The 27485-nt window shown below is 35.9% G+C and overlaps 1 protein-coding gene across 4 annotated transcripts in view; it reads right to left on the minus strand.

Annotated features, from left to right (window-relative positions):
- Window positions 1–27485, minus strand: part of atp11b (ATPase phospholipid transporting 11B) — a 71510-nt gene that overhangs the window by 41462 nt on the left and 2563 nt on the right. For all 4 annotated transcript variants that reach the window (XM_089118161.1, XM_089118157.1, XM_089118163.1 and 1 more), the window contains exons 2-13: window positions 13286–13402; window positions 13067–13156; window positions 9968–10048; window positions 9757–9864; window positions 9498–9626; window positions 6227–6330; window positions 6099–6146; window positions 5885–5949; window positions 4898–4979; window positions 4657–4807; window positions 2229–2426; window positions 1887–2045 (exon numbers count right to left, since the gene is read on the minus strand). In XM_089118161.1, the coding sequence (XP_088974287.1) occupies window positions 1887–2045; window positions 2229–2426; window positions 4657–4807; window positions 4898–4979; window positions 5885–5949; window positions 6099–6146; window positions 6227–6330; window positions 9498–9626; window positions 9757–9864; window positions 9968–10048; window positions 13067–13156; window positions 13286–13402 (1332 nt within the window). The remainder of the gene's footprint in view (window positions 1–1886; window positions 2046–2228; window positions 2427–4656; window positions 4808–4897; window positions 4980–5884; window positions 5950–6098; window positions 6147–6226; window positions 6331–9497; window positions 9627–9756; window positions 9865–9967; window positions 10049–13066; window positions 13157–13285; window positions 13403–27485) is intronic.

Below are 27485 nucleotides of genomic sequence, written 5' to 3' on the forward strand. Positions count from 1 at the left end.
AATCTAAAAAAATTGCAAGGAGCAATTATCAGGATTCAAGCGCTTTTCGCATATTTAATTTACTAAGGAAATATGTTTTTTTTTAAGCTTTTCAACAGATTTGTCTGTTTTCAACAAGGTCAGGCCTCTCTCACTTGACAAGCGTTAACTTCCTAGTAAACGGGTCCTCTGTTGAAGTTTAAAACTATACTCTGGATCAGCAGTAACCTATGGCTGACGTTTGGCTGTGAAGTAAGACGAATCAAACCACTCAAACTAGCACGCCACATCAACGTCATCGTCTCAGCAACTTCTTCTGTTCACTGACAGGTAAAAAATTGACCGGAGAAAACCAAAAATACACCACAATCCCAGACATAGTACTGAAGGAAAATGAAAATTGAGCGGAAGTACGTAGGAGGGCGGAGCCAGACTAACATTTGGCCACGCCCCAAGCAAATACTGACTAATTTGTATTATCTTGTGATCACATCATCCAAACTTCATGAAACATTCTGAGGATACCTGCCAAACTTCATGAATTTCCAATGCTATAAATAAATAAATCTTAAAGGGATTTTGGAAATAGGCTCATTTTACCACTCCCCGTTTCGAATCCATTCAGCCGATTTTCTGATATTTAGAAGAATATCTGTAACCAGTTAGTTTCTGGTCTCATTGACGTCCATAGTATATATTTTTTTCCTACTATGGACGTCAATGAGACCAGAAACTAACTGGTTACAGATATTCTTCTAAATATCAGAAAATCGGCTGAATGGATTCGAAAATGGTAAAACTCAACTGTTTGACTCTGGGGGAGTTGTAAAATTAGCCTATTTCCAAAAAAAAAAAGTGGAGTATCCCTTTAAACTAATAGAGCAACTGTGACCAACGAAGTTGAGATCTGACTCAAACACACAGGTGTAGCAAACACGCAGCATCCACAGGACCAGCACCTGTGCTATTTTGGTAATGTGCACTTGTGCTTTGACCCACATTATTGCTGCTTGCGGCTATAATTTTTAAAAAGATAATTTTTCCTTTACTACAGTGAAAATTAAATGGAATATTTTTGTAATTAGCTTATCTTAACCCTCAGGTGCTCTTCGTTTCGGAGTCACACTTATCTTACCAGTCAAAAGTGTCCGGAAACCTAAAAACTAAATTTCCTCCATCCCAGTAAAACCAATGCAATTTATTTTTGTTCTATAATATTTATTCTTTGTAATTTAGTATTTTGAGACAATTTGAATTAAGTTATTATTATTTATAGTCTATTTTTGCCATGGAAAAATATATCTATTTTTCTATATATATATATATATATTTTAAATTATTAATGCAGTATTTTAATTTAATATAGAGTCTAGGCCTTCAGAAAAAAAAATTTCTTCATTTTTTGAAGAAAATTAGCACCATCTGGTTACAGTATAGAGAAAAAGCGTAGAATCATGGTGTAACCACTAGACGGCATGTACAGCTCTCTATGGAGAGGTATGTGAATTCCCCAGATGTTTATGAACACATTTACTTTTTTTTGGGTGGATTTGAATATATAGTTGAAAAAATCTCAAAAACGATTTTTTTATTTTTAAAAAATGTAAAAAAAAAAAAAAAAAATTTTTTGTCAATTTCCCATTCATTTCCTATCGGTCGGACATTTTTGACCAAAGACCACAAGTGTGACTATTTTTTTACGACCACTTAGCCTGCTCGGATCATGACCTCAATTTTTTTTTGTATTCACATACATAATGCCATAATAGTCACCAAGTTTCATAACATTCCGATGAAGCCGTGATTTTTAGAAATTCAAAACAGAAAATCTTTCGGTCAGAAATGACTGAAGAGCACCTGAAAGGTGAAGTCCTCACCAACAGAACTGTATCAGAAATGAAGCATACCAAACAAGGCCCCGATCCGTCTGGTGAATCTTCCGTCATTCCTTCAGGCACAAGCTTCCCGTTGATCTCCTGGTATTTGATCCCATTAATGGAGCACTCCCTAAACTGCATCTCGTTCTCAGTGAGGGTTCCCGTTTTGTCGGTGAAAACATACTCCACCTGCGGGCACAACATTAGTGTAGTGTCACTCATCTCAGGCAGAGCTATAGCTGGACAAATAACTCACACACACACACACACACACACACGCACACACACACACACACACACACACACACACACACACACACACACACACACACACACACACACACACACACACACACACACACACACACACACCTGGCCCAGCTCCTCATTGAGGTCTGACGTGTTGACTTGGGCCTTCTGGTCACTCTCTTCATGGTATAAATCCAAGTCCCAAACAATGAAAAAAGAGCCCAGAAACTTCTGCAGCTCAACAGTCACGTAGAGCGAGATTGGGATTATGAAGTTGTACAACACCAGGAAAGCCAGGAAGTCAGAAATAAACTTCAAAATCTGTGAGGAGAAAAATCGCCACCAAACTTGAATAAAAGCTTCGTGAATAAACCACATACGTGTAATAATTAGAGCTGTCAAGGTTAACGCATGCAATGCATTTTTGTTCAGTTTAACGCGTTAAAATGTTTAACGCAGCATCCGTTTTTTTTATGTCATCCTTTGGCTAGAGTTACAGTCAGTCTGCATTGGGTTCAGTGACACTGGCCTTCATGCATACAAAGACGCCATTAAACAAATATACTAGGGCTGGGTATTGAGACAAATTTCACAATTCGATTCGATTACGATTCGATTCAATATTGATTATTTTGGATATCAGTTAAAATAAATGGCCATTTTTCTCAAGGAAATCAAATCTCTTAACTAATGCTGTAAACTATGGGAGTCTAGTTGTAGCCTACTAGGCTTCATTAGCCTAATATGAAGGTAATAATGAACAGTTTTGTAGCCATACAAACACTTAAATTACACTTATTTATTTTTATAATAAAAAGATTATATGAAATATAAACATTTAAATGCTGGCTGTCATAAAAACTTGCCAGATTTATTCAAATATGCATTAAATATTGAAGAACATTAAGATTATAATGCATATGTAATATGGTGTATATATTTAGCAAAATGCTCCTCTCTAGAGTTATTTTTTCTAGCTGACTAATGAGTTTATGTGGGTTTTCTGAGGTAAATATGACGATGACATTGATTACAAGCTGTTTAACTGACGTCTTTCCACGGTTGAAACGCTGATTGAGCGAATCAATGTGACATGATACGGATTTCAATAAGTTGTACTCTATCTTTAACCTGTTAACTGTCACCCCCCCTTTTTTGAATAGACATGAAAATGCACATTTCGAACTTAAATGGTTGTAATTCAAGAATGCTTTGGAATATAGACATATGATTGGTCTTGTTTTAAAGAAGACATTTGGCAGATTTTTGTAGAAGTGAAATAAATTAAGAAAGTGAAACAGAAAAAAAGTTATAGAAGTTTGAGTTTATGGAAATGTACAATGTAAAAATATTAATTATTCATATTTTACATAAAATATATATTTTCAAAACCTGGGCTACTCTAAAATGGCAGAAATATCAAAGCCAAAAATCTGAACAAGTTGTGTTTTAAATTTTAGGTTGATATCTCAAAAAATGAGCTTTCAGTAAGATTTTGTTTGAGCGCAGTACCAAACTTTTTCACTAGGGCACAATCAGACTCCATTACTGCCCATATAAGGGCGCCTGCATTTCAATTCGTGTTTTGAGTGATACGAACCATTATTTTCACAATGTTCATACAATTTCTGAAGTAGAGATCCTATTCAGAAGTAGCATGGGAAGTTTGGCAGATTTTGATATATATTGAACCTCTAAGAAACACATACAAAGAACACGCATGTAAGTCATAGCTAGCGTACACGTCACAAATGGTGAATTTATTATTTTTTTCTTGATATTTCAAACTTTTCATACCTTTTTTTCCAAAATAATTGAATGGATTCTATCTTTTGAACTTTTGGCATGAAAACAAACTGAGGTATCTACCATTTTTTCATGATTTTTCATGTTTACTGCTATTTTAAAATAAAGGTCTGAACACGCCTTATGAGTATGAAAATATTCTTGTTTTATATTGATAAATTATGGCTCCTCTGTAATATATTTTGAAAATCAGTCACCAAATATGGAAACTGGAGATTGTAAGCTTTCAAATGATATATAGTTTGTCAATATTATTTAAGGTATTTACTAAGATATTATTGTTTTAAAAATATAGGGGCAAACGTCCCACCTGTGGGACGGTACTGTCAGATGCTCATTCATGTTTATTTCACGCTGACTGGTATTATTAACCCGGAAGAGAGATCAGCGCTGCTGCTTCTCACGCCACAGCACCAAAACGTTATTTATGTTTTTGAATTTCTAAAGAAAATGGACGTAATTTGAAAATTGAGACTATGTTTCATATCAATAGTAATAAAGGACAAAGATTATTGCGATTTTTTTGGATGCGCGCAGCCGCGATGCAATGATCCATTCATTCAAATGAAACAGGATGACTAATCGATTCTTGAGATTTAAGAATCGATATCGGTTAATTTGGACATTAACTGTGAAACTATTACATTATAAAATGTTTTTAATTGCGTTTAAATTTTTTTTTTTTTTACTTGATTGACAGCACTAGTACTAATATAACCATCATAAGCCACTTTATGAGAGTGACCTGGCTGCTGTTTCTCTCTTGGTCAGTCTTCCGATTGTAAAACGGCTCGTTCCACTTGTCCTCTGCCTGCCAGGCGTACTTCAAAATGGTGCTGAGGATGGCTTCAAACAGCAGGATGCCCAAGTAGATGATGAGAAACGTGTTCATGGATCTGCACAAAGAGACACGAGAGAGATGATGTAGTCGTAACAGAGCATCACTGAACAGAGAAAGCACTGGTGATGATGATGGGAACGCATACTTCTCCACCGCAGATCTCTTTTGCGATTTGCACTTGTAGTTCAGAGCCATCTTGGCCTCCATGCCCGTGTACACCGCCACACCTGCATGATGCCACAGCAGTTATACTCCGGCATTAAGGACTTCAGACATTACAGTACTAATAAAACGTACAGATACTAACTCCCCCGATCCTAACTCCACGTTCACTTTGAAATTAATTTTTGATGTTTTATCTTACCTCAAGGGCATCCAAGACGTAGGTGTCTTTGTTTCGACAGTATTCTCAATTTTGATATTTTTAGGTCAAACCGTTCTTGTCTGTCAGTCATATAATGGAGGTCTATGGTCACCACCTCAAAGAGCATGCACAGAGAAGTCCAAATTAAACATGATTTAATGACTCGTAAATGTAAGTACACATTGATGGCCTAAGACACGAAACGAGCGGTTTGTGTGAGAAAACAAACAGTATTTATATCGTTTTTACCTCTTTTAACCCGCGCCCTCAGATCACTTGGGCGTGGCTGTGATTACAAAAGGTAAAAACGATATAAATACTGTTCGTTTTCTGTTCGTGTCTTAGGCCATCAATGTGTACTTACATTGACGAGTCATTAAATCATGTTTAATCTGGACTTCTCTGTGCATGCTCTTTGAGGTGGTGACCATAGACCTCCATTATATGACTGACAGACAAGAACGGTTTGACCTAAAAATATCAAAATTGAAAATACTGTGGAAACAGACACCTACGTCTTGAATGCCCTTGAGGTAAGCTAAAACATATCAAAAATTAATTTCAAAGTGAACTATCCAGGCAGGAGGTTGAGAACTGAGACGAATTCATGACGTCAGCAGATAAAAAGTTGCTTCACAGTTTCAATGTAAGAATACAAACACTGTTTTGTGGGGTAACGTGAAGTAAGTCACAAAAATATATTCTGAAAGTATATTTGAACTCATGTTGACTCTAAATGTCCTAAGTTGGAGAGAAATATTGCCGTACCAAATATTTCTTTGGTGTTTTTTAATCTTGCTCCTCGAAGCAGGAGGTTTTCTGGTCCTAAAGGTCTGAAAAGATTAACAAAAAAATATAAATAAATAAATAAAAAACAACTTAAATATATAATCTAATTAAAAATATTTATTTCTTTTTAAATCTTTATTGTGTTGAGCCTTTCTGCCATCCAGTGAAACTGCGCTCATCTCAGATGTCTTACCGGACTATCTCCTCTCCTTGTTGGGTTACTGTTATCCTCCCGACAAACCTGAGAAGCGAGAATGTGCTGCGTCAGCACTTGTAAACTCAAATGTGGATGAGTGTGAGAGTGAAGCTGAGAGGCGTCACCTGTATAAATCAGCTTCGGGCTGCTGGCACTCCACCACGGCCTGCAGAGACTCGAGCCGCGACACCGACTGAGACACGGCTGTTTCTGGCACCGCATAATGGGTCTGAGTGTTAGATCACACACACACATGCTGTTATACACCTGTCCCACTGTATAACACTAGCTGGAGAGCACACATCTTAAGGATTCAGATTTTATAATGATGATTTGTAATGAATATATAATATAGTAAATTTATTTATCAGATTGCTCTAAGTAATACGTTTATGTGCATTTCCTCAGGTAAAAGTAACGTTAAGTGATATCGTTTACAAGCCGTTTTATTGTTTTATTACAAGCCAGTTGAAACACGGATCGATTACATGAGACATGATGCAGTTTTCAGTGAGCTGTACTGTATTTTTCAGCATACCTTCTGATGTTCATTCGGTGCTGTAACTAGTTGTAAACAGCGATCTTTCACGACACATTACAGAGCAGCAAAACGGTATTTATTGTTAAGATAAAACAGAAAACACGCAATAAGCTTTGTTACTGTTAATATGAAACCTCTCAGCTTTTAAATTTTCAGTCTATGTCAGGTGAGCTACAATTACTGTTTAGTGTTCGGTTTAGTAGTTTTACGTAAAAACAGAAATTAAGACAGCAGTGAGCAGCATAAGGTATAATGTTTTCTTTAACTAGCTTGAAACCACCAAGATCATTGATGGAAAAGACCATTTATAGCCAATTTACAGAGGAAAACATGGTTGTAAAGCTTAAAACCATAAAGCTTACTTAATAAAAAAAGGTTCCCTTCATCTCAGTGGAATAAGATCTTGTGACTTTTCATATATTATCTATCTATACACACAAAAAATCTGGGCTTGATTCGGTTGTAAAGGTGTGTAAAAAAATGTTTACACTTCTGGTCTTCGGGGTCAATATGACCCCACATTGAAATGAATGGGAAATGTGAAAAAAAAAACTAAATATATTTTCTTCATGGGTCAAAAAAAAAAAAATCCGGCATAAATCTGAAAATATTTACACAGAAATGAAGGCCTAGTAGTAGAGCATAAATCCAGTGCATCATAAAAAAAATAATATTTCATATGCTAATGCTAAAGCTAATGGTATAGTTGAGGCATTGTGTGGTATATGGATACAAAAGTACTTTATATCTCCAAAAACACAGCATTAATGAATAGATGAGGAGTAAACAAAAAAATGATATATTATTTGTATGATTAAAAATGTATATTTTTTGTACAATTACTCAATCAATTGTTGAGGTCGTATCGACCCCTAAGCCCAGAAGTGGAACCAGGAAACGAAGACCATTTGAAGGTTAACAGTTAGAGCCAGACCGATATTATCGGCCGATATTAGGCATTTTCCATAATATCGGTATGGGCAGTTATAATGGCCGATAAATTAATATTTAAAAAATAAAATAAAAACGGACGAAACACGCTTAAATCATCTCTCCTTGGCAATTTGCAGTATGATGTTATCTATTGCTAAATTATGGCTCATCATAGACTCGCTAACCACAAAGCTAGCTAATGCCACTATCATCAGTGGAAGACCGCTAACGTTAACATTAATGAGCTTGGAAACCACAATGAACTTTTTCTGCCTAAATAAAGTAATGATTACTGTATTTATAACTAGCATATCTCTAGTTACACATGTCGCATGTTTCGAGTTTTCATTTAGGAATGACAGACTTTAGGGTGGACTTAGCTATGCCAATTTTCTAAATGCCCCAGCTATCCAAAAGCCAAAGTTACTTTTTGTTTTATATAAATATTGACGTAGAGAGTCCTGGGAATTGAACAGCAGAGGTTTTAATCGAGGTTGAGCCAAAAACCTACGACTAGTTTGCGAAAGTTGGTTTTGGAAATTATCTCGGATCCATAATCATGGCTTATTATGATATGGTTTCAGCGCTTGAACCCCTAAAAATATCTTGAGATTTAAGAATCCACATCAGTATCGATTAAAATCAAGAAATTGATATTTTGCACACAGCTACCACGTTAACCTGGTGTTGTTTATCCACATTGTATGTATGAAACAGACAAAATCTCAGTGCATCACTATCTCAGTCTGACCCTGACTCATTGAATTGTCTGACTCATTCAGTAAGCTTAGATTTCCACAATCACGGACAGAATTGCGCAATTGGCAAATTAACACGGAATCTAGCGTTAACGCGAAACTTTGTGGAATTTTACATATTTGGGTTTAAATTCTGTTTTTGTGTGGGAGAAGAACGTACGTCTGCTGAAAATGCAGACCAGGGGAAGCAAATCAGGCCGACACAACCCCCAACCCGTCATTTCCGCTCCAATGACGAAATCAAAACAAAGAAACGCATGGCGAAGCGGCTCTCCTTTCGTCGGCAAAAAGTTAAGAAACTCGACGCTGTAAGCCGTCAGTGCCGAGCGGTTCGCACGTGACTTATGCAGTGTTTCCCACACATAGACTAATTCGCGGCCACAAAATCAACTCTGGCCGCCACATTTTGCGTTTCTTTCACATTTTTAAACACTATTTAAAGGGATACTCCACTTTTTTTGGAAATAGGCTCATTTTACCACTCCCCCAGAAGTAAACAGTTGGGTTTTACCGTTTTTGAATGTATTCAGCCGATTTTTTGATATTTAGAAGAATATCAGTAACCAGACCGTTTCTGGTCTCATTGACTTCCATAGTACTAATGAAGTCAATGAGACCAGAAACGGTCTGGTTACTGATACTCTTCTAAATATCAAAAAATCGGCTGAATACATTCAAAAACGGTAAAACTCAACTGTTTACCTCTGGGGGAGTGGTAAAATGAGCCTATTTCCCAAAAAAAGTGGAGTATCCCTTTAAAACATCTATGAGGCGCTGGGCTGGACAAAAGCGAAGCGAACTCCGTGAGTGACACTAGTCGAGAGAGATACAGTGTGCAGTATCATGCAGTATTTGTCCTGAAAAGGCTACTGAGTAAATGTCCTCAAATAAATTTAAGGTCATTCCTATTTATTTGTATACTTTTTAATCATTAACTTTAAAAGCACACTCTTTTTACGACTAAAATAACAGTGTGGAAAAAACGGAATTTGGGAAAAGATAAAAACGGATTTCATAGGGCCATATAAGCTCTGCTGTCAGGTTTACCCGAGTTGACACAGTAAGTGCCTTGATTCGCTGAGAGTGACGACAACGCGCAGTTCAGATACTGAGTCACATGTTGATTCATTATAAGCGTCCAGTGTTCATGAGCAGAGAGCAGACCTTCAGGTTGGTCTCTCCGTCCAGGCTCGCAGTGGTGATGTGGCACGTCCCCTCGGCCCGGTCCGATGATAAGAGCACCAGATCTGCAGGAAACGTCTCATCTTTGGCTACTCTCACAATATCACCAACCTACAAGCACACAGGGTGAACTTCAGAGTAGATCAACCAACACGACATCATTAAATGGCTCCATTGTGTTTATTAACACGACTGCAAGCATGAGGTGCGAATGAGGTATGAACGTCTGTTAGCAACTCACTCGGATGTTCTTGGATCGGGTCTGGACCAGACTGCCGCTGCGCACAACAAACACAGGTGCCCCGTTCACTTCATTATCAGCTTTGTGCCGCAGCCAGTCTTCAAAACCCTGCGTGTGTGTGAGCAGGATTATGAAAAAACACAACGAAATGGTTATCCTCCAATCACACTAGCACAAAGCTGTCATACATAAGCGGTCAAAACACGCTCACCTGTTTGATGGCAGTTACTGTGATGACAAAAAACAGGGGAAGTCCACTAGTTATAGGGGAAGTGGGTGTGTCAATCATCAACTGTAGGGAGAGAGAGAGAGAAACAGTGCCATATACTGCCTTTATCCACAGACATGTCCTTAGGTAGAACAAGGAAACATGTTTAACCCTGACCTCAAACATGGCTTATCATTTGAAACATGCACGTAGTAGCCTAACGTTAGCCGTTTTATATACGGCCGCTCTCTAATGTTATTATTAAGCACGTATCCAAGTGGAAGTACTTAATGACATTTAACATAACGTCCATTATCTCTGCAGTCGACACTGACTCAGAAGACACTCGTTTATTAAAGCTACAATACCTAAGATCGTATGCCGCTAGAGGGCGCTACATTCAAAACAACAACAACGGTTTTGCTTGATGATGCCGTGGAGGAACGCGGAATGATGGGAACTGTTGTTTTCAACTCCACCGTGGATAAATCAGTCAGACGGGAATCGAAAATTAGTTGTCATGGATGAGGTAAAGTTCGATTTCTATAACTAGCCATGTTTCCATTAACACTTTTTTATCCGAATTAAGTGATATCGAATGAAAAAAGCCTTATTGAAACAGTAAAATTCGATGAAATTTCATGAAAATCGACTAAAGTGAAATACGTTCGGTCTCAACGGATTTTCTCTTGATCGATATACGGCTAATGCGATAAAAGCTGATGGAAACGTTATTTGCCGAATAAATAATGAATTGCGATTAAGTTTTAGGCCCTTTTATGGTTGCAACACGCCAGAAGACGAGTTCATTTCCGGCCAGTTTGTTTGCGCACACATGGCGGATGTCAACAAAGACAGATGTAAGTGGACAAAGCAAAAAGATGCTTCAACCAAAGGGTTTCCGTGAACCACGATCTCCCAGAACTGATGGAGCGCTGTCGTTCCCACACCACAGTCACCTCCGCTGTCGTCGGGCATACGTGCATCGTCATCATCATAGCAATGTTTATAGCGTCGTTGTTTTCTTAGGTTAGTTTTGCTTGTTTTTACGTGGCTTGGCTTGGTCTGTTATTTCTAGTTAACAGACTGCGGCGCTGCTATAACACACCGTTGCCATGGACGCAGTTCAGAGACGGAACAGACTATTTTCTTTAGCAGAAGTAATACTCGTTTTTAAATCAATAAACTCGTTTTTAAGTCAATATTTTGAGTCAAATAATTTATTTATTTATTTGGTTGTAGTGAGGCGGTTGTTATAGCGAATACAACAGCTTCAACAACCGCCTCGCATACGTTATCCCATACATATGTCGCTATCAACTGGCACATAATAAGCATTATTAGGCTTCAACTTGTGAATTTTTGGTAGATGGCGCGATCCGTTTTGTGTAACAAAACTTTGTTCGCAAAATTTTGCTTGAATGTTGTTTGATTTAGTGCGAAAATGAATGGAAACATCTTAAAATGTCTCAAATCAATTCGATATACCAATTTGATCTCAAAACAGCATGTGACGTCATTACGTACAGGTTTTTATTCGCTTTAAAGCCGTTTGATGGAAACACACTTTCACCAGCTTTATTCGCATGTGTTTTTTTACCGAACTTCAGATAATTCGATTGACAAGTGAATAGAAACATGGCTACTGTTGCGTTTAATGACATGCTTGTTTTTCATTAAACAGAAATAACCGCAAGAAAAGTAAGGTTTAAAAGTAAATTAGTTATCACAGATGTTAGGGGAGAGCCGGGACGGTTGAAACACTTTTCAGATAAACGTCGTTTTCTAAGATACAGCCAACAGTTCACATTCCGAGAAGGATTCGCGGTGAATATGACCTTACGATTTCTCACATCATATTCATAGACAACAAGACATTTTAACAATAATACTAATTGTTTTGCATCATTTACTGACATGAAATTTGAATACAAAACACGGTGTTACTCGCCTGTCAAGTAAAACACATGCAAGACAGATGTTGAGATGGTTTTATTTCTCTTGTCCCAAATTCTTCTTGGGTCGTTTGGTTGACCCGTTCGTTGACATTTGCGTTTATGAGACTCGTCTTTGTCGACAGAACCAGGTGGAATCGCTAAAGAATAATTGTGCTCCATTCCATAACAAATGCGCAAAACAAGCAGATGTTTATTGCTTGATAGACACTAACGCACAACTACCGCATTTGTCCAGGACTACACGCAGTACGAGCGGAAACCGAGGTAACGCGGATATCAGCCCCTGCTCACACGCCCCGTTTCCTTGGTAAAATCTAAATTTTCTCGCGATTTAAACATTGTTTGAAACATTTGGAATATTGTAAGTTATCATCTTAACTAAATATATAACACTGGCCTTGTGATTTTGGGATATTTTAATGCAAAAATCTTAGGTATTCCACCTTTAATACATTATTAAAATGTTCAGACAGTCTCTGTGCTGTTTTCCTGACACATTCGTAATCAATACTTTTGCCGGTGTGCTAAGCTTTATGTGTGCACTTGAGTGCTTGATTTACATTTTAAAGTCTCATTATTCTTGTTCAGCATTTTTCTCTGTAATGTGGAACTAAGTTACATGTAATATTCTTTGTCAGCTCTGAAACTTGACCCATTTTCCGATCATTTAAGTAATTAAATTAATATCAAAAACGTGAATAGTCGATCTGGGCAGCCCTAAAAATGTTTTTTAATTAAAATAACACAAATTTAGAGCGAAATATCACGTTATTTCCTGCTCTCATGACACAGAGACTGACAAATGTCTAGTGCTTGTTGTCGTGTTGTACTTTAGTATACGACTGTGGTGTTTGTAGTGAACATAATCTTTACTTACTGGAAAACATCCAACACTGATGATGCTGAACCCGCATTATCTTTTCAAACCAAGGATTATGGAGCTAAAATAGCCTCATGGATTTATTTACTAAATATTAGTGACAAATATCACATTCACAAACTATGATTTGCAAACGCACAACCACATTTATATTCACAAAATTAGATTAATAATTGCACGAGTCGCATATATACCCGTGTGATTTGCATTCCCAAATCGCATCTTGTGAATATGAATTAGGTTATGAGTGAACTGAGAGCTTACCTGAACCAAGAAGATGATGAGAAAATAAAAATTGGCAATTCTTCTGAACTGCTCAAACAAATTCTTGGGCACGAAGTTCCATATGGTGTACTATAAAGAGAAAACAACAACGGCGTGGAGGATTTCACTGGCAAATGATCACGAGTCAATGCACATGCAAGTCAAATGACTGTAACTCTCATGAAACACATGCACACGTGAGACAAATGACTCTCTTACCTTGGAGGAAATGATCCTGTTGTCTGCAAACCTCTGAGGAATATAATGGCCATGCTGTGGGAACTTGTTTGCTATGTAAACGGTGCGCGTGTCACTCTGATGGGGAGGGTCAAAGCCCTGGAAGAGATGAGGAGAGATGGGTCAGGCCAGAGAAAACAACAACATGGTCAAAACTCATCTTCAAAATTCATCAATATATAAATATGAGCCATTCTGTCCCCAGGATATTATATGTATAAAATTGCATGAAAATAAACTCAAAAATACATTTGATTAAGTAAAATGTCATGCACATTACTACAAAACTACAAATTAAAAACAACACAGAACACTAAAAAATAGCATTTTCTGAATGTCCCAACTCTCTATCTCTAAACTTTACCATGAAATATTATGATTAAAATCCTTAAGAAATCTGAAAAAGAAAAAAAAAAACATTTGATCTAATATTTTAGATAAAATACACATTTTAGTCATGTTTTCACTGTAAAACAGTAAAAACGTGGAATATTCCAAAAGACACATTATCAACAGGAAGTTGCATCATCTGGATCTTCTGAAGGCAATGGGGCGACTATAAGTCACTATAAGTCTCATTTTCATTTCTGCATATTTGATGAAATTGTAACTATAAATAAGGTCAATCTCAACATACGGTCCTGTTACCTAAACTTTTTCTTAGATTTATTTAATTTTTTTTTTATTTATTTAAATATTACCTTTTGGTAAGGCACTACAAATGGCTTAGTGTCCTCACGCTGCAAGCATCAATGCTATGTGGCCACATGCCATATATTTGATAACTTTTTGCTTAAAAACTCAATCCTGTTACTATTTTATTATTTTTCTAAAAAAATAAAATTAAACCACTATTTTTATCAGTTTTGTTTAGCCCATAATTTATACAATTACTTAATTAATTAATTCTAAAAAAAAAATTAGAAACTTGAGGCTTCAGTCTTCTTTAAAATTAAAAAAAAAAGACTGTTTTTCAATCAAAATACACCTTGCTTTAATAGTGGTTTTATTGGCACAAATATCTATTTTTTGGACATATTACCAACAATTTCTTTAAAATAAACACTTTCTTGTGGGGAAAACAAAGGAATTAATTGACATGCTTTTAAACGACACATGTTTTTCAGAAAACAGGATTGAGAAAACATGTGCCCATCTTCTGCTTAAACCTTGTAAAAAAAATAAAAAAAATAAAGTTGCCTGAGATTGACCAATACACATTTTGAAATGAATAGTTAAATATGTGTAGTATTAGATTCAATGTTTAAAAAGATCAAAAATAAAGTTTATTTTTGAAGAGATACAACAAGCAAATGTCACCCATTGGGTGGAATGGCCCATATATTGTAAAATCTGTTGGTGAAACAGCGACATAATCTTAAAGCTTATGGGAAAATGGTAAGCTGAAGCTGAGCGTCTGATGGGTGCGCATAACGCCCTGCCAAAGTCATTATTAATTCAGCTAGTGTGCAGCAAACAATTCATTATGGGAAGCACTTTCACGGCACACGAGAGTTAAATCACTTACTATTGAATTGCGATTGCTTTCAGACGCACTATATGTGACTCAGACTTGGACTGTGTGTGGAAATCAGGGGATTTTATAAGAAAGAGCTTAAGATAAATTCATTTTTTTTAGGAAAATAACAGGCTTTTGGTGTGATCTGAGTGCATGGAGGTTCTTGCTGAAGACTCCCAGATCAACTCAAAGGCTCATAAAAACTCATAGTAAACATACAATATTATACCAACTAAGACACATTTATTTTGTATTGCTATACGTAAATACTAGGACACGGGTTAAAGGTGTAGTTCACTTTTAAAAAAACTTTTGCTGATAATTTACTCACCCCCATGTCATCCAAGATGTCCTCGTCTTTCTTTCTTCAGTCGAAAAGAAATGAAGGTTTTTGATGAAAACATTCCAGGATTTTCTCCATATAATGGACTTCAATGGGAACCAAACGGTTCAAGGTCCAAAAGACAGTTTCAGTGCAAACTGTTCAAAGGGCTTTAACTCTTTCCCCGCCAGCGTTTTAAAAAAAAGTTGCCAGCCACCGCCAGGGTTTTTGACGATTTTCGCTAAATTTGAATGCCCCGCTGAATATTTTCTTCCATGAATATATGAAGATGATATATATAAAAATAAAGATCTGAGCCTCTGCTTTTAGGCAAAAAAAACGTTTTTATTTTATCTTCATCTGTTCTTTTTTTATTGCCTCTTGAACAGAGGTAGGTTTTGTCAAAAACACAACATTTTGGACAAAAAACTGAGAAAAAGGTATTTTTATCAAACAAGTGCATTTAAAAGCAGAATACATTCAGATGTTGTTTCCTTCATATATAAAACTTTCCAAAATAAATTAAAAACATAAAATAAATGTAAAATATATCAAATTTCCCAGGATGTAAGGGAAATGTAACTTTTGCAATAAAACTTCTGCCTCTGCCTCTCTGTGTTCTACCTGTGAATAATGATTGGAATTACAATAAACAAGCCTAGACAAACACACACACACACCCACACACACACAAATACATATTACAATGTGGTAAATGTGCACAAAGAGAGAAATAATTTGACAATTACACCTTCATATTTAGACAGCCACACATAAATGCCTGCACACACACATAAATATTATAGTGTCATAATATTATACGATCTATCTGCGGCACGTCCATGGCTAGAACTTTCTGTGACAACATGTGCATCTCTCTCACTGACTACTTCGTCCCGATCAGATTCAGAATTATCAAATAAAGAGTGATCGGACTCCGAGTCCATTAACCTCCAGTACTTCAGCCATATACCTCTGCATTGTCTGTCTGATACATTCTCACTACTCCACTTTTTGAGACGATTGCAATCTGTTTCTCTGATCAAAGAGTTGCGCACTCATTCAGGACATGCGCGCGGGTCTTCCTTACCGTATACCACCTAAAACACGGATACCCGGAAAATTCCGTGTTTGGCGCAGATGCGTTTTTTCATTAAACCCGGAAAATTCCGTGTTTGGCGGGGAAAGAGTTAAACGACTCCAGACGATGAATAAGGGTCTTATCAAGTGAAACGATCACTCATTTAATAAATAAATAACAAAGTTTAAGTTTTATAAGCACAAATGCTCGCCTTGCTCTGTTCTGTGATGCGCGTTCGTGACTCTCCTGTTCAAACTCGTTCATCAAAATGAACGAATCTTTTTTAGAATCAACTTGTTCATTTCGTTCGTTGAATAAACCAAATGACTCGAAAAAATATTCCTTCATTTTCTCTTGATAAGACCCTTATTCATCGTCTGGTGTCGTTTAAAGCCCTTTGAACAGTTTGCACTGAAACTGTCTTTTGGACCTTGAACCGTTTGGTTCCCATTGAAGTCCATTATATGGAGAAAAATGCTGGAATGTTTTCATCAAAAACGTTAATTTCTTTTCGACTGAAGAAAGAAAGACATGGACATCTTGGATGACATGGGGGAGAGTAAATTATCAGCAAAAGTTTTTTTTAAAAGTGAACTACTCCTTTAAGCTGAAAGCTTTGTTTAAAACAGATTGCTCTGCAAAATCCAGAGTGTCACGCGAGGTCGCAGATTTCAGTGTTTGAGTTGGGCGTGTTGACCAGCAGAAAGATGTTTAGTGTGAGCTGTGCTTCATACATCACTGCACTATAATTGACAACAGACCCGTTTTTGCACAATTTTGCCTAATGTGACCTCGCTTTTAAGAAAAAAAAAATGATGAGAAGATTCTTAAAAAGTGTTTTTTGGGGGGAATTCAAAGTATTTTTGAGCTGACTCAACACTAAAGCATGCGACGGCTCTTTGCATAGACACAAACTCTCAGTCCACCTGGTGTTTTATGCAAATGGTTCTCCAGCAGCTCACAGGACATGTTCTGCTGAAATCTGAACAGCTGCTGTGTGTCTTCCACTGAATCCTGAAATCTCGGCCACGTCATCCAACCCCTTTGGCAACACATGCATTCAATTACAGTCTGAATCTTTGGACTCATCCTGTGTGTGTTTCCATTTCCCCTCTACACTTTCCAAGATGCTGGAACTCATTCTGTGTGCCAACATGAACATCTTGAGCTCCTTTTCTTAAAAGTCAAAACTGTGCTGCGATTACCGAACCATCGTATCTGATTCAGAGATTTGTTAGGAGAGTGACTAATACTTTTAAAGAATGCATAAAAAAAAGTTTGAGGAAGGAAGACCTAAAAACTCAAGTTAGCCATCTGACACACCACACATTTCATCACAATGAAAAAAGCAACGACAGTACAGTGATGTACGTGAAAAACAGAATATCATGCCCAACTCATTCGTGAATCTTTCGTTCAGTTGGACACATTTCCCACCGGCCACAATTGTGACTGCACTTTTTTTCTTATTTCTGGAAGCTCTAAAAATGTTGTTATTGACTTTGGCCAAGAAATTCAACTTTTAAATGACAAAATAGATTGTCTTGATTAAAATCTATTAATTAGGTGTCGACTGATTATCGGTGCCGATATTAAGCATTTTTATGGTTATCGGTATCGGCCATTTTCAAAACCAATTTGCCGGACATTAGAGCCCGACCGATAAAGGATTTTGAAGGCCGATACCGATACAAATATTTGTTGGTTTTAAAATACGCTATTCCGATATATCGGCCGATATTTTTTTTTTTCAGAAACGCGCAACAAAAAATGAACCTATTTCCCTAAGATTAGTTATTTGTAGTTATTTCTGAGTTAACTAAAATAATATGATAATGCATTTTATAAAGAAAATTGTTACTTTTATTGTCACAACAGAGCAGACTGATGACTGAGTGCCCTCTGGTGGACAAACTATACAACTCCAACACTCATGACATGGTTCAAGCATATTTCGGCCGTTTTTATTTTATTTTTGAAATATTCATTTATCGCCCATTATAACTGCCGATACCGATAGTCTGGAAAATGCCTTATATCGTCTGCCGATATATCGGTCTAGCTCTACCAGACGTATTGCATAAACAAAGTACAAAGTCGGTTAGTCACTTCATGAGCTTTTTAATGCTTCAACTGAGAAAAGTTATCATCAGATCATAGACACACGGAAACTCAAAGATCTCCACGGCTACCCGTCAAAATAAAAGTTTGGTTTTTCACAAAGCCCTAAAAATGTAATTTTTTGTTACTAAACTGTGAATAAATTGAATAAGTTTGATGATTTTAATTAATTAGAAATGTTTTTTGATTACAAAAAAATCTTTTAAACATTAAAATAGAGTCTTTAAGTTTTACAAAATGTTTACAGAATGCTGCTGGGTCCTCCCTGCAGTTTTTATACAAGTTATTATTATTATTAATAACATTTCTCAGATTTAAAGATATGTTTAAAATCATTTAAAGAAAGTATTTGTCAAAACCCTTTGTTATTCTAAATTTTGACACATTAATTTACAGTTTTAGACCAGACATAGGCTATAAAAAAAAATATATATATATATATATATATATATATATATATATCGGTATATATATCGGTTCAAAATATCGGTTATCGGTCTATTTGATCTGAAATAATCGGTATCAGCCCTGAAAATCACATATCGGTCGACCACTAATAAGAATGTTTTTTTTTAGTATTTGGTTGGTTTTATAATGAATATGCATCTCTCTAGTTATGCCAAACTTAAATATTTTATTGAGTAGACTTTTTTTTTGGGGGGGTGGGGGCAATTAGGAGTGATATTTGACCCAGTGCACTTGGACCCGGTCCGTAATGCACAAAACTAAAACACTCCATTCTTTTATTTGTGTTAATAAAAAAATGCTTTTTTTTCCCCTCATGCGCTATAATCCACATTATAGAGATAATGGGACACAGGCTGTAATAAATGAGCACAAGGCGACTAATTAAGCATATCAAATTAATTGGGGAACAGGTGATGCCACATCTCTTCTCAAAACAGATCATTACACAGAAAAGCGTGCAAATATGGAGCGAGACGACCAAAGCAAACCAACAGATAAATGTAACGCACAGCTTCAGTTTGCCGTCTACCTCGACTCGAGTTCCCAGTTAGTTAGAGACAGGTTGAGAGGCCGTTCATCTGCCCTGCATTGCGTAAGCGTCTGTGCTTTTCATTATGAAGAATGAGTCTGCCTCTCAGTAAAGCACCTTTAATTAAACACTCATTTGGGAAGTGTCTGCTAATGAGGCTTGAGGAGGGCCATCGCAGACTCATCCTGGACTGACCCGCAAAACTTTCAAACACGATTGCAAATTCAGTCAGTATCCATCTTCACACTATGACAAAAAACACTTTCACATTCATGACTTGCACTTTAATCACTATTTTGAAACAATATATTTTCTAACACACATACTTTTCTGTATCTTGGTTTGATTTTGGAAGATACTTACTGGCCCCATATCTCTGAATAAATGATACATGACTTTATTTGAACTCTTCCTATGATGCGCAGTTCGCAAACGCCTGTATTATGTATTTTTGTTCAATGTGCCATTTGTTTTTCAATGAGAACATGCAGTAGAAGGACGTCTTTAATCGGTGCGTCTGAGCAGTTATCGTGTGTATGAACTTCGCAAACTTTCTTAAAACAGGGTAAGGTTGTGTCTTCAGCAGAAGCATATACACTGATACTGGACCTCACAGTCCAGAGTAAACCTGCCTTTAAAGGTTTATAAGTTCACATTAAAAATCTATTTCTCTATTTTGAGGAAATTAATGGGGCTGTCAAACGATTAATCACGATTAATCGCATCCAAAATAAAAATGTGGGTCCGCTTTGTATAATTATTCTATATATAAATATACACACACACACTTCATTTCATTTATTTCATGTATATAGATTTATATATAATTTATATTATATATAAATATTTTATATATAAATAGTATATTTTTGTTAAATATGCATGCGTGTATTTACATATATAAAATAATTATACACAGTGCACACACACATATTATGTTGTATATATTTAAGAAATATTTTCATACTGTATATACTATAGATTTATACTTTATGTTCTATATAAATATTTTATATAATATTTTTTTTCTTAAATATACATGCATGTGTGTCTATTTATATATACACAATAATTATGCACAGTGGAGCCACATATATAACTTTTATTTTGGATGCGATTAATCGCGATTAATCATTTGACAGTCCTAGAAATGAATTGACTTCTGGAACCCAATTGTTTAACTTTGTTTAGCCCTTATTTTGAAATCGAAAGGGAGGCTCAGGTGGGAATAAAACCGGAAGTGTCGCCTTTAATCAGCAGAGTCGCGAATGTGATGGCGTACTGTTGTGTTTAATGTAGAAATTAGTTATTCTAAAATGTACATACATTTCTTTCATACTTTAGACTATATACAGTGATATTCATTTATATATTTTTTCTTTTTAAATATATAAATCAGAAATTTTTTAAAAAAGCAGGAACAAACTATATATTTCAGAAGTCTCCAACCTTTTTTCATTTGAGAGCTACTTATTTCCTCTCCCGTGGCCGAGAGCTACCCATTTAACACAATACTTAAATCTCTTAAAATAATGTCTCATAACTCTCATATTAACACCTATCCAAACTGTTTTAGACCTAAAAGAGTTTTTGTAGGCCTATATAGGTCACCCTTAAATGACAGATACACATTTTTTATATGAAAATTCTACTTTGCATATTATACTGTAATTATAGTCAATTATTAAATCAATTATAAAATCAATTATAGTTGATTTTACAGTGCATCATAACTAGAGATGAAATGGCTTGAAAATTTAATTTCATAATTATAGTGACCAAAATGATCACAGGTACCAATCCTGTTCAAAAAGTACTAATACTACACAATAAAATCAATTCACCAAGTTTTATGTCGAAAACCAGCAAATAACAAATAAAATTAGCATCAATATGCACTTTTTGTTTGCATAAACATTAAAATAATAACATTAAAAATTATGGTCAGACTTTAAAGGAGTGTCTTGCAACATGTTATCTACTAACATGTACAAGTTCAAATTCAATTTTGACAAGAAAAGGTTTTATAGTAGATAAACCTCACATATTTCATATATAAAAATAATGATACTAAAAAATAAAAATAATGAACAAAAATAATATAAAAATACATATTTTTATAAAAATAATGATACTAAAAAAGATAAATTACTGACATTTTACAATGCACATTAGCTTATCTTTAATTATTAATAATAAAAATCGGTCAGATTTTGCCGTGGCGTCTGTTGTTGCTATGTAACCATGCACTGGGCTCTCCACAACGTAGCTCTGCAACAAGATTTTTTAACGTAGAAGAGCAAAAACCCCGTAGTGTTTGGGTGCACCCCCTTCCTTTATGTTAACTGAGCTTTCAATGTTGTTAGGGAAAGGGTGTGCTGATTGGTTGTTTCTTGTCACATGACCTGCGGTGCGGTTAAGGCATTCTGAAAATTAGCTATTTTTTCATCCCGTTGCATCTGGGAAAAATTAGCACGTCGTTTCAATTCTCTTGCAGCGCGACTACAAATAAAAATAACAAACTTGAACACTCAAAATACGCGATATGTAAACGTCCCCTTGGCGAGCTACCTCCAATCAGGCCAAGAGCTACTGGTAGCTCGCGAGCCACGTGTTGGTTGATTATCTGTACTTCCGGGTTCGTCCCACCGGAGCCTCACTTTCGCTTTCAAAATGGCGGCTGCGTGAAATCAGCGTATCGGGCTGCCATTCAACTTCAGGATTTAATGCACTGATCCAATATTGACACACACCAGATGTCCTGCCTGTTAACATACACACATTCCTACCATATTTACATTAATACCTCACCAGACAAGCACTCGGACCAAGAGCATTCAACATAGTAATCGAACATCTACACATATATTTATTTAAAATAGGCTCTATTGAATGGAATAATGATCACATAAAGGCTATTATTCAAAAAGTCTATATGATGTACTCTGACTGAGTTATTATGCGCCTGTGTGCTGGAAACAGCTGGTTTGGCAGCTTGTGTAAGATGACGTTGGCACCAGAAAAGCAAACAGATCACATTAGGCTTTAGTGCTCTGCCCTGATTCTGAGCCGACACTTCCCATGACTCACATGAGCATGAAGAAACATTAGCAGCCTTGTGTAAATGAGGGTGGATGGAAGGAGGAGTAAACCGTCACATTAAAGTAAAAATCACACTGGGGTAATCACAGTAGGTAATACAGTAAAGTTCTGTAAACTGATCAACTCCATCAAATAGGGCTGGGAGATGTATCGAACATAGGGCTGTCAAACGATTAATCGCATCCAAAATAAAAGTTTGTGTTTACATAATATATGTGGGGGCACTTTGTATAATTAATTTGTATATAATTAAATATATATATACACACACATGCATGTATATTTAAGAAAAAAAATATTATTTATAAAATATTTATATATATATATATATATATATATATATATATATATACAGATGAAAATATTTCTTAAATATATACTAGCATGTGTTGGTATTTATATATATATAAAATAATTATACACAGTGCACCCACATATATTATGTGAACACAAACTTTTATTTTGGATGCGTCAGTTCAGTTAAATTTATCAGTTAAATTTCTCACGGTATCAATTTAACATAAAAAGCAAAATATTGCATATATAGTGAATAAAAATGCATGTTATATTGCTCAATTGATGTTTTATTGTAACAGCTGGGATACGTCATGTAATTTTAGGGGCAAGGCCATTTGGCCTCCACCTTTTTTTTTTTTTTTTAGGGGCATCAAGGCCATATGACCGGGCACAAAGGCCATTGAGTACAATTTTATGGTTTTCCCATTCAGATTAATACCATAACATCCTAATTTGGAATGAGACATGAATCATGACTTTTTTAATAAAAATAAAAAACATTTTTTAATGAGAGTATCAAGATATATCGATATATTTTTTGACAATATCGAAATATCACATTTTTTATATATCCCCCAGCCCAACAATTAAATACAAGCTAGATTTGTTTCCAAATCTGAAGAAGTCCGAGTGGCTGCTGCTTATTCGAAACTCAGTGCTGGGATGTTGTGGGAGGTTAGTAGGTGTTTATTGACTCATTTAAAGGTCAAGCATCGAAGACACCCTGAACCAATCGAACATACATGAGACAGAAACAAGAACACACACATCAAGATTCAAGCTAAACACGTCACCAGAGAGCATCTGCTGTAATCATCACACTGATGCATGTTTCATGTTTTTGAGAGATGTCTCTTCTGCTCACAAACACTGCATTTATCTGATAAAAAACAGGAAGCGCGCCGAGTGCGGGCGCGGGTGGTAATGCGGGAGAATAAAACGATTCGTGAGACTCCTGCAAACTAGAAATATCTATAAATAAAACATTTAAAAACGAATAGATTTGTATTCATCTGTTGCAGAAAAGCAACAAGAACAACTAAAACAAAATAGAAACGATTTACAGGCCAGAGTTTCTATTCATAACACGTTTGCAGCGTTGAGTGAAGTAGCCAATCACAGACGTACGTGTTGATTTCTTGAACGCAATGGCCAATCAGAAGCGTTACTCCCCTCACCGCTCAAAACAGACTTTTTGTTCAGTGCTGAATTCTGTATGCTGGCAAATCCTCAAATTATAACAAAGAAAGTGTAGATATTCTGAAAGATTGATTGTGCAGTCAGCTTCATTGATAACAACAGAGATGTGTGAGATCGCGATGAACTGTCAGCTTTTAGGAATTATTAAAGGGGTCATATAATGCCATTTTTATACAAGTTAATATGAATAATTAGGGTCTAAATGAAAACTTTTTAATATACTTTTATTAAAAATTCTCATTAGTATTTTAAGAAAACACCATTTTACCTGGTGAAAATCAGCTCTGTTTTCAGCACTCCGTTTCAGTGCATATGTCTTTAAATAATAAACCCCGCCCCTCTGTTCTGCGGGTGTGAACGCATGGAGTGTTGTCTTGACAACAGTTGAAGGTTTTGGAGAGAGAATGGCAGCGGGAGGACACATCTGTGGAACCGTATCAGTTTGAACTGGAGTAACTGTTCACCGGAACAAGACGGCGGCCGCGAAGAAGTTCGACAGTTAAGGCTTGAGGACGTTTCTGAATGGTTGGTTAACGTAATGTTACTTTGATCAATCTTTGTATGCACTGGCAGGGTAGAACAGTGAGATACGAACGCTGTGTGTTTACTGATGTATACGTTAGTTCATTGAAAGATTGACGTTACAACTAATGGTCGTGAAAAACTTTTCCCCGCGATTTGCAAAGATTAATATAAAGATTAGGGTTGTGCAAAAATTAATTGCGATTAATCGCATCCAAAATAGAAGTCTGTGTTTACATAATATATTTGTGTGTGCTGTATATAATTATTTTGTATATATAAATACACACACATGCATGTATATATTTAAGAAAATGTGTTATTTATATATAAAATATTTATATTTATATAATATAGATTATGTATTTATATATAAATACATAATTTAAGCGCAAATAATTCTTAAATATATACATGCATGTGTGTGTATTTATATATACAAAATAATTATATACAGCACTCACAAATATATTATGTAAACACAGACTTTTATTTTGGATGCGATTAATCGCAATTAATTTTTGCACAGCCCTAATAAAGATTAATAAAACTTTAGGTGCAGAGGGAACATAAATAGTTATTTTCTGATATTTTTTCAGCTTCTTAGATAAACCAGCTTTATACTGATCCTCGCTTATAAAGCAGTCTGGTGAGAAATGATTCACAAAAAACAAGAAAGTATTGACGTTGATCGTGGGGAATATTCCCATCGTAAACAAAACTCAGCCACTGCGTCTTCAGCGGTTTAAATTTAGGAACATCAGAAGATTTCTGTGTTTGTTATTGCACTGAAGAACAGAACAACACAATCACTTGGATGTCATTCTGCTCCAGTGTATCAACAATGACGGACTATACTCTATGATGACAGCTCGCTCAGGGCGGGTCTGTGTTTTGAAACGCTGCTGTCAATCAACAACCGCGGGAGGGGCGTGAACGGCTTGATTTGAGACGGGAAAACAAATAAGGAGATTAAAACAAAAACACTGGATGGATTTGTATCATTAAATGATGGTTGTGTACAGGCACTGACAACAACACACACTGCAGTACAATCAAGTTGTAAAAGTGCATGTACCATTATATGACCCCTTTAAGGGAGCACACTTGCGCGCATTCAGTCATGCAAACCATGCACGCAGAAGCTGCTTGCTTTATGTTAAATTAACAGTGGTTTGTGTGTTAATGCTTTAACAACACAATTTATCATAGGGTAGGGTTGGGTTTTGTTTACATTCATTTTATTATTGGCATTTATTCAAGTGTATTTTTTGTTAACAGAGACTGAGAGTGCATTACTTTTATTGTTTTTTTGTTCATTTATTGTGGATATTTAAAATGTTTTCCATTTTCAGTGTTAAATAGTCTTTAGAAATAAAATTTATCGATCTTTGAAAAGGTGTACCTATGGAAGCTTGTTTCCACCACTGAATAAAAAAATAAATAAATAAAATAATTGCGACTTTATATCTCACAATTGCGAGATATGAAGTCAGAATTGTAAGAAATAAAGTCGCAATTGCGAGAAGAAAGTTTACATCTTGCAATTCTGACTTTATAACTCATAATTGCGAGTTTATATATAGAAATTCTGACATCTTTTCTCAGAATTGTCAGATATAAACTCGCAATTGCGAGTCATCATGCCATTGTAAGGGGAAAAAAAGACTAACTTTTTCCCCCTCAGAATAGTTTATATCTCGTAATTCTGACTTTATAACACGCAATTGCGACTTTATATCACGCATTTCTGACTTAATATCTCGCAATTCTGAGATATAAAGTCAGAAGTCGGAATTGCGAGATATAAAGTCAGAAGTCAGAATTGCGAGATATAAAGTCAGAATTGCGTCATATAAAGTCAGAATTGCGAGATATAAAGTCAGAAGTCAGAATTGCGAGATATAAAGTCAGAATTGCGTCATATAAAGTCAGAATTGCGTGATATAAAGTCAGAAGTCAGAATTGCGTGATATAAAGTCAGAATTGCGTGATATAAAGACGCAATTGCGTGTTATAAAGTCAGAATTGCGTCTTATAAAGTCAGAATTGTGAGATATAGTCAGAATTGCATGTTATGAAGCCAGAATTACGTGACAGTCAGAAGTCAGAATTGCGAGATATAAAGTAAGAATTGCGTGATATAAAGTCAGAATTGCGTGATATAAAGTTGCAATTTCGTGATATAAAGTCAGAATTGCGTGAAATAAAGTCAGAATTGCGTGATATAAAGACGCAATTGCGTGTTATAAAGTCAGAATTGCGTGTTATAAAGTCAGAATTGTGAGATATAGTCAGAATTGCATGTTATGAAGTCAGAATTACGTGACAGTCAGAAGTCAGAATTGCGAGATATAAAGTAAGAATTGCGTGATATAAAGTCAGAATTGCGTGATATAAAGTTGCAATTTCGTGATATAAAGTCAGAATTGCGTGAAATAAAGTCAGAATTGCGTGATATAAAGACGCAATTGCGTGTTATAAAGTCAGAATTGCGTGTTATAAAGTCAGAATTGTGAGATATAGTCAGAATTGCATGTTATGAAGTCAGAATTACGTGACAGTCAGAAGTCAGAATTGCGAGATATAAAGTAAGAATTGCGTGATATAAAGTCAGAATTGCGTGATATAAAGTCGCAATTTCGTGATATAAAGTCAGAATTGCGTGTTATAAAGTCAGAATTACGTGATATAAAGTCAGAAGTCAGAATTGCGTGATATAAAGTCGCAATTGCGTGTTATAAAGTCAGAATTACGTGATATAAAGTCAGAATTGCGAGATATAAAGTCAGAATTGCGTGATATAAAGTCAGAATTGCGTGATATGACAGCCCATTCTCACCCCCAAGGCGTCACTTAACTGACGCCTTGGGAAGCATTTGGACATGCTTCAATATCTGACGCTTTAGGCGCCCTTTAGCGTCAGTTAGATGTCGCCCTAGGATCGCGTGTACCCTACCCCCACCCCACACCTAAACCTAACCGCGTCCTCTAACAGACGCTTTCCTTTAGCGTCAGTTA

This window comes from Pimephales promelas, chromosome 2 (assembly GCF_988280905.1).
Source record: "Pimephales promelas chromosome 2, fPimPro1.hap1.1, whole genome shotgun sequence".
Taxonomy (NCBI): Eukaryota; Metazoa; Chordata; class Actinopteri; order Cypriniformes; family Leuciscidae; genus Pimephales; species Pimephales promelas.